Genomic DNA, 7,977 nt, shown 5'->3' on the forward strand with positions numbered 1-7,977 from the left:
TCCACAAAGATAACATGGGGTGGGGGTTAGGGGACAGGGAGAAGATATGAAGTAGATGGTGAGAGTGTTTGGGAGACAGAAAAAGGTACAAAACAAGTTTCTTTTTCATCTTGTATCATCGAGACGGTAGCTTTTTGTAAAAAGGCGTAAACTCTGTGATCCAAGATAAAGACCGTACCTTCTTTCTGACAGAGTTGTGTGAAACTGGTTCTCTTTTTGCTGTACACACATTACATAGCAGATCAGAAGATGAATATTGTCCAAAAGTGCAGACTACCATTTTGATTATTAGCTGGTTTATCACACTGCAGGTCAGTACCTAACAAGTGGGAGCTGGCCTGCTTCAATCAGCTTCAGAATAAGAGAACATTTCTCTTTTGGTGCAAAACTAACATGTGTCTGAACACTTAACCAGTCAGTCATAGTCTGTACTGTGGCCTCGTATTTATCTTTTGGTCAGAGATGATTACTTCATGCGTGGATAGCACAATACACCAATAAACAAACGAAGCAATTTCACACAAATGTCCCAAATCTATCGCCACACAGACCAGACACACAAACCTCCACACAGGCACAGGTACATATTTACTGTAAATATCAGAAGCCAGAGCTACAGAGAGTGTATCCAGGTCAACAACAGGCCCACACCCAAACACACACATGCAGACACACACAGCTGGTTCTGGCACTAACTCCTCTCCCAATCTGCTTGGTTCCACCAAAGGACGAGCCTAAAGCCCCTTAAATAACCACTGATGAAGACGATGATACTGATATAAAGTACAATAATGTTCCTTCTTCTTACTTGTTACTCTACTACTACTACTACTCTACTCTACTCTAAGTACTACTGATGATGATGATAATGTTTTTATATATATACATATGTCTCTGGATATTTCTGTAGTGTATTATGGGAGAAACACTAGTGTAGCAGATACCATAAAGGGGAAGGCCGACTCTGAATTCTGAATTCACATCACATACAAAGTCTGAGGCCATAATGTGAGTGCTGAAATTCAGCAGAATTCCCCTTTAACAGACCTTAAAGAGGGGAGGAATTAACTGGATTGTTGGCAAATGTTTTTCTTTTATTTTGAAATTTTACATATTTGTGGCGCAGCAATGGACATTTCATAGTAATTTCAAGTGCATAAACATTTTTTAAGGTGCCCTGTAGAGTTTTTTTTGTTTTTGTTTACTTTTGGTGTCAGTTAGCATGATAATTAGCTAGCCATTGTGTAATATCAATTTGTTCCACAACGTGTGATAGTGAGTCAGTTTACTGTCCCATCTTGGATAGGTGGTTTGGAAGTTGAACCTTCAAATCCTGCTTTGTTTACATTCATGTTTGCCACTTTTCTTCTTCACAGCCTTTGTGTGCACATTGCTATTGCATTTATTTGCACTAGGCTAGCATTATTGGTTGACATTAGCTCCACGGGGCACCTTTAATATCAGTGTTAACACTTAATAATGATTTTCTGGTTTAAAGTTTGTTAAACCCGGCTATTAGCATTGGTTACATACACAAAGTTACAGTATATATCCAAACCAGATAACCCCACCCAACACAGACAACCCTTGAAAATGAAAGAAGCGCACCACAGATGTCTCAACCTGAAAGAAAAACTCTGTAAATCCAGTTGGAATTCTGAACCTGAAGCGTCTGTAGGCTCAGCAGACCTGACGCTGCTCGATGGTGACCATGATGATGATGATGATGATGATGATGAACTTTTTTTTTTTTGGTGTGCACCAACAAAAATCTGTTTATTCTTGTCTGATCATAATGATAAGAGTGATGGGATAAAGAGGGGGAGGGAGGGGGGAGACAGAAAAAATATTTTAGCAATATTTTCATTCTTTCAGGATAATCTGTGTGTTTTTAGGAGGTGAAACAGGAAGTGGGTGTCACGCTCAAATGTTTACCTCCCACTCTTTTTTTCACTCCTGTTGCGTCCTTGATATTCACATTGTCTTAAAGGTACCTTCTGTGTAAATTTGATTTGATGAGAAATGATTTTGCTTTGTAATTATGTTGTTTATTTTCTTGGTTTTTGTATGATCTTGTTCATTTTGTGGAAAACTGATACTGATGCTATTTATTTTCTATTTGATCAGGAAATGTAACCTTATTTGAAGATGATAGTTGGGTTGTGAATGTGTGTGTGTGTGTGAGTGCGGGTGTGAGCGTGTGTCCGTTGGGTAGGAGGCGTGTGTAGATAGAGTGATAGAGAACAGGAGAAAACAGTTATCTCTTTGCTTCTTTTTCTCTCTCTCTCCTTCCTTGAGGGACAGGGTTTGAATCCGAATGTATCGTAAAACAAACTGATTGTTTTTTCTGTTTGACGCGAGACGCAGAGCTACCTGATGGCTGCTTCAAAACCAAACACTTAGAATTCCTTCACACCTACAGATTTTCAGGACACTCACTTCACATCATGCCTGAATCAACACGTTTTTTAAATCCATTCATTTCTGCCAATCTTTAGGTTTTTCTGAGCACTTTAGGCGTGGTTGACTTTCTCTGGCACTTCACATGGTCTAAAGAGTTATTGCTTTGTTCAAATGAAGGCGCTGCAGCTTTTGAGTTATTTGCAGACATAGTATGAATGGTCACACATTCTCGATATTGTGGAGAATTAGTTTGAGGTCAGCTGGCTGTTGTTGTCCTGAGATGGATCAATACTCCCAATAACTCTGAACAAGTTCCACCTAGTGATGAATTTGCTTAAAAAGGGTAGCTCTATTAGCTTCTGCTCATATTTCCTAAACAGTAAGCTTGCCACCTCCTTTCACTGAATGCAAAGTTAATATGTGCCCCTGAGTGCAGAATGAATAATAAACACGGGCCAGATTCTCATGTATTTAATGTAAACATTAAAACAATCCAGAATTGATTTCCTGTGTATTTTTTAAGATTATTGCAAAGGTGCTTTTAGTTTGGTCTTACAAAGACCAATGATTGGAGGAACATAACGTCAAACAAAAAGTGTCATTGTAAATAATCTGTAATAAACACTTTGGTTTATTTTAGTGCCCAGTAAGGATGGGAAAGGCCTGACATAAAGTGAGCATGTAAGTAGTTTTTTTTCCCTGTTTCTGCACATTGTTTGTTAATCAGCTGTGCAGAGCCAGACTGGTGCTGTGGATTAAAAAAAAACTTAGTTTTGATTCAGGCATGAAACACTAAAAAAAAATCACACCTGAAGAGACTAAACTTGACCTCGCTGTGCTAAATCTAAGTTTACAGTATGATTTTAGTTTAAGGCTAGTTCACTCACAAACCCTCTTGATTGTTATTGTCAGTCGGTCAGCTAAATCCAAGGGGTCGAAATGGAACCCCAGCTCCCGCTGTCCGTGCTTTCGATTTATTGATAACATTCCTCAATTCTAGAATTCTGTTCATCCATTCTGGAACTGCTCGGAAACAGGAAGCGAGAGAGGAGAGAGTGTTGGTAGAGAGCCCTGGTTATCACCTCACAGACAGCCATCGCCAAACACTGTTTTTTGTTTTTCATGTTTCCTCTCTGTGGCCGTCTTCACGAGGCCGAATGTGAACAAATGCTTTAAATCAGAGAGGAGATGCGAATTAATGAAAACAGACAGTAAAGATGATAAAAGGAGGAGACAGACAGGAGAGAAAAGACGTAGAGTTAGACAAGATAGAATGGCAATAAGTCAGAGCAACTGGATGAGAATATGATGTTACCGAATCCTACAACCGCATTACGTAGCAATTTCACTGATTTTCTAGATTTGCACTGTCTGCCAATGGTCTGTGTTTGTTGTGTTGAAGAAAAAAAAACCATAGAGAAGATGCAGAAGAAGAAGAAGATGTATATTTTGGGGACCAACACAGTGGTAGTGGGGGGGTTCGAATGTAGAGAGGCTTACTACTGTACGTAACATTGCAGGGGGGTGTAGAATGGAGGGTAAAAAAAACATATGTGCTAAAAATGAAACTTCACTTTGAGAAAACACTCAAAAGAGTCTGTGCTGTTTTATTGTGTCAGGTACTTTGTCTCAGTTCCAATATCTACTAACATAAACCTCCAACTCACTGAAAGCATAAGCTGCATAAGCATCAGTTATAAAACAATTAAAAAAACAGTTCTCATTGGCTTGAAGTTTTTTGTAGCCACCCTCAAGTGGCCATTTGAGGAACTGCGGTTTCATCATCACCGGTTGGTCACTCCATCAAGCTGCTACATACATAAATATAAGTTGACGTTTTCCCAGTCATTCCAGCTGCACAGGATGTCAGTATGTTGTTTTGTTTTCAGTTTGTTTAGCTGCCTCCCTATGGCTAAAAACAGTATAGCTTTAACCCAACATGAAAACTGCAGTTTCTCTAATGACCACTAGAGGGTGGCTCTAAAACCAAATCATTACCTATAGACCTCCATGTTAACACGTCCAACTTTACAGGAAAAACATTTTTTTTAAAAAGTTAGTGATGCATATTTAAGGTTCCGACTGTGTAACAACAGTGTTGTTTGCAAAAATACTATCAGTACTATATAAACTGTAAGTACATTTTAAACATGCATTACCAATACAAAACTCCATGATGTTTCTATTATAAGAGAGAGTAAATCAACTGTCATGCATTCAAACGAATCTGATTTAACACTTTCACTTTGAAATGTAATGTTTTAAAGTATCAAAACACACCTAAATCTATCACTTCTCTTAATCCCGAGTCAGGTCTGCAGCACTGCCACTCCTCCCATCACTGAGAGCAGACTGAAGTTGGATTAAAAACACTGCACGCAGAGATACAGGCTGAGGTTAAGAAAACATAGACAAGCATCAGTATTTTCCAGGGAGTCTCCGTTATTTCTGGCTTGGGGTCTCTAATGGTATTTCATTGTAATTGCTATGATGTCAGAGTGTCCGTCCGCCCTAATGGCCTTCTAAAAACAACAACAAGGACAGATTGGTTCCATTCACTGGATTGTCCGGGCAGGCAGAGACACAGCCATCCCAGAGCTCAAATCTCTGCAAGAGCTTCAGCTGAGAAGGTGAGACACACGCTCTTCCTAAAACACTGTTTCCTTACAGCATTTAAAGAACAATCTCTCATTTCAGTGATAATATGTAGTTCCTATTATGAGGAAGTTTTGCAGTTTGGCTAAGTTTATTTACAACACAGATGTTTGAAATGTGCAGACGATGGCAGGAAATGACTGAAGAAGAACTGTATTTCATGCATGTCACTTCAGTGTCTGATTTGTTGTTTACATTAATTAGAAACTGTAATGCTTTTATTTTGTTGTCTGAAGGAATCCTTTTAGGCTGCAGTAGTGACATGGAACACAAGGGGGAGTTATGAGTTATAATGCTGGACAGTCACACAGTTTGATTACCCTCTGCTTCACATATATTGGCAATTTATCACAGAAATATGTGTCTGTATGTTTGTGTAGACCAAACAGAATATTTGTTTAAATGCAAGAAAAGGCAGGTTTTGTTCATTGTTACTCAGTGAGATACACTATTTGATTTTTTTAATAGCATAATATTTCCCACAATCAACTCTCTGTTTTCTGTCCTTCTGTCCTACCCAGCATGCATCTTCATCGTCTCTCCCTCTGCCTACTCCTGCTCCTGGTTGCCGGGGCAGCCATGGTGTGTGTTGCTGTGACAACCACGCTGCATGGTTTCCGAGGCTGCGCCGTACGAGAGTTCTCTTTCGTGGCCCAGAAGCCCGGCTGTAAGGGCCTGCGCATTACCACGGAGGCCTGCTGGGGGCGCTGCCACACCTGGGAGGTAACACACACAAGTTATACACAGCAGACTCAGCCTTTTCTAATTCTATTTCTAAATGCTTGCACAACGCTGGAATAATGAAATATCAAATAAATAACTGATGACGCAGGATTAGACCCAAACCATCAGAAGGCCGAAGACCCAGTCTTGGCTCATATGTCTTAGACATTCTGCTTGAACCTCTGGCTGAGTGAAAAAAACAACTTTAGAAGCCCAGAGGAGAAACAGTTCCTCACCTTCTTGAATGGGCTTATTGACTGTTTTAATGAGAAAACACATCACATATGTTTTGTGATTTATGTGTGTGTGTGCACCCTGCAGAGACCTGTACCAGACCCCCCCTACATCCACCGTCACCACCGTGTCTGCACATACAGTCGCACCCGCCACATGACTGCCCGGCTGCCGGGCTGCCAGCCTGACGTCTCCCCACTTTACCACTACCCCATGGCTCTGCACTGCCACTGCGCCGTCTGCTCCACGCAGGACACGGAGTGTGAGACCTTCTGACTGCAAAAACAATGTTTCCAACAGCTGTACTGACATGAGTAAACCTGAATAAAACTATAAAAAAACAACACATATGACTGAGTGGAAGACTTTAATATGAAGCTTTTGGATACTCAATGTCCTGGTTTAGCTTGATATATGACATCACTGGATTAATAATAATGAGGTATCAGTGCTAAAGCACGTAAGCTGGTTTAAACTACTCTATATTCAGTCTCATCTAATGTGATTACTAGATGATTTATGTTGTATTTTAGCACAATGAAAATCCACATAAATGACTTCGAAGGTGCAGAATAGAAGTTTATTGACACATTATCATCACAAACTATACAGTGCATTCGTTCTGTTTTCATTTAACTGACATGTCCAACATTCTGTGGTTTCATTAATAGATATTATTTACAATATGTCTTTAAGTTCAAATTCATAAATATAAATAAAATTTGTACATTCTTTGGTCTCTTGTTTGTGATTAGTGGTTATTGCAAAGAATGAATCTCCTTGTTTTTTTGAGCTGATTTAAAAGGTTAATCAATGAATAGATGACTCATTTGGGTATATTATTGCCGTACAGTAAAACGTCATCATGTTTGAAATCAGTTATTTTGTTGCAGTGCGTGATCAAAGTTGACAGAGCTGCTAACAAAGATGCTCATTTAGTGACAGAATGGTTTCTACAACCTCCGACTCAAAGTGAATCCATCAAGTTTTCTGGCTTACATCACATTTTACACACGTGTACACAAAACAAAAACACGTCTCAGTACAAAACAGGGAAGTTCTCATTGTTTTAGGTACAAAAGTGAATGGAACCCTGGTTTTGACAGTAACATTGTTGGATTGGTTCAAAGGCTTTTCTTCAAAAAAAGATCAAAGTGGACAGAAAAAGAAAGGTTTCTGCTGTTATTCTCCACCTGTACCACTCTCACTGTCCTGATGTCAGTAACGGGATTTGCGGCACATGTCGCAGCGACACGCCTTTGCCGTCAGGATCTCTATTTCGTCATGGTGGCGACCCTGAGGGCAGTCCAGGCGAACTTTGACCTAGAAGAAGATGTGGACATGTGTCATGACATGATTATACATGATTATTATTATTATGATTATAACCAGGAAGGCAGAGAGGGTGCCTTCTCTCCATCTTTCTCCCAGCTCTCACCTTCGCATCCTTGGTAATGGTGCAGCACCGTGAGGCAGAGGTGATATTGTGGGTGAAGTTGGAGGCCACCAGGACAGAGTATCTGGACGGGAAGGCGCTGGACTCACAGTAGCCCACACAGGCGTAGACGAGATGGGTGCCTTTACACGTGCCACGACGGTCGCTGCGGATGGTCACGTTGAATGCTGGAGATGGAAGACACATGTGAGTACAGGAAGCAGAAACCAATGTGACCTTTTCCCACTGGTAGAGGGGTCTTAACATCCACCAGACTCAAGAGGTCTAACATGGAGGTTCCTGCAATAAGATTGCCTTAAAACAGCCCATGAATTTGCATTTTCTGAAGGAAACAACTCTCATTTTTTTTTTAATATTAAACTGTAAAACTCACGGTAAAGGTGACACCCTGGGGTGAGGCTATCATAACTCCAGCTAACAGGAGAGAAGAGCAGCAGCACTGACATCACTGGTAGGACCAGCAGGCAGAGATGGGAGGTGATGCACAGCGACATCTGGATGGTTTG

The 7,977-nt window shown here is 40.4% G+C and overlaps 2 protein-coding genes across 2 annotated transcripts; one reads left to right on the plus strand and one right to left on the minus strand.

The window, feature by feature from the left end:
* Positions 1–5,580: 5,580 nt before the first annotated feature.
* LOC114451050 (glycoprotein hormone beta-5-like) lies at positions 5,581–6,291 on the plus strand. The gene is made up of 2 exons (XM_028429579.1): positions 5,581–5,781; positions 6,103–6,291. Exons 1-2 carry the CDS (start codon positions 5,581–5,583, stop codon positions 6,289–6,291), a joined length of 390 nt encoding a protein of 129 aa, XP_028285380.1.
* A 942-nt stretch (positions 6,292–7,233) lies between these two features.
* Positions 7,234–7,977, minus strand: gpha2 (glycoprotein hormone subunit alpha 2). Its single transcript, XM_028429618.1, has 3 exons — positions 7,845–7,977; positions 7,454–7,638; positions 7,234–7,338 (listed from the first exon to the last, which is right to left on the minus strand). Exons 1-3 carry the CDS (start codon positions 7,963–7,965, stop codon positions 7,234–7,236), a joined length of 411 nt encoding a protein of 136 aa, XP_028285419.1. The 5' UTR covers positions 7,966–7,977.

Source organism: Parambassis ranga, chromosome 18 (genome assembly GCF_900634625.1).
Source record: "Parambassis ranga chromosome 18, fParRan2.1, whole genome shotgun sequence".
NCBI lineage: Eukaryota > Metazoa > Chordata > Actinopteri > Ambassidae > Parambassis > Parambassis ranga.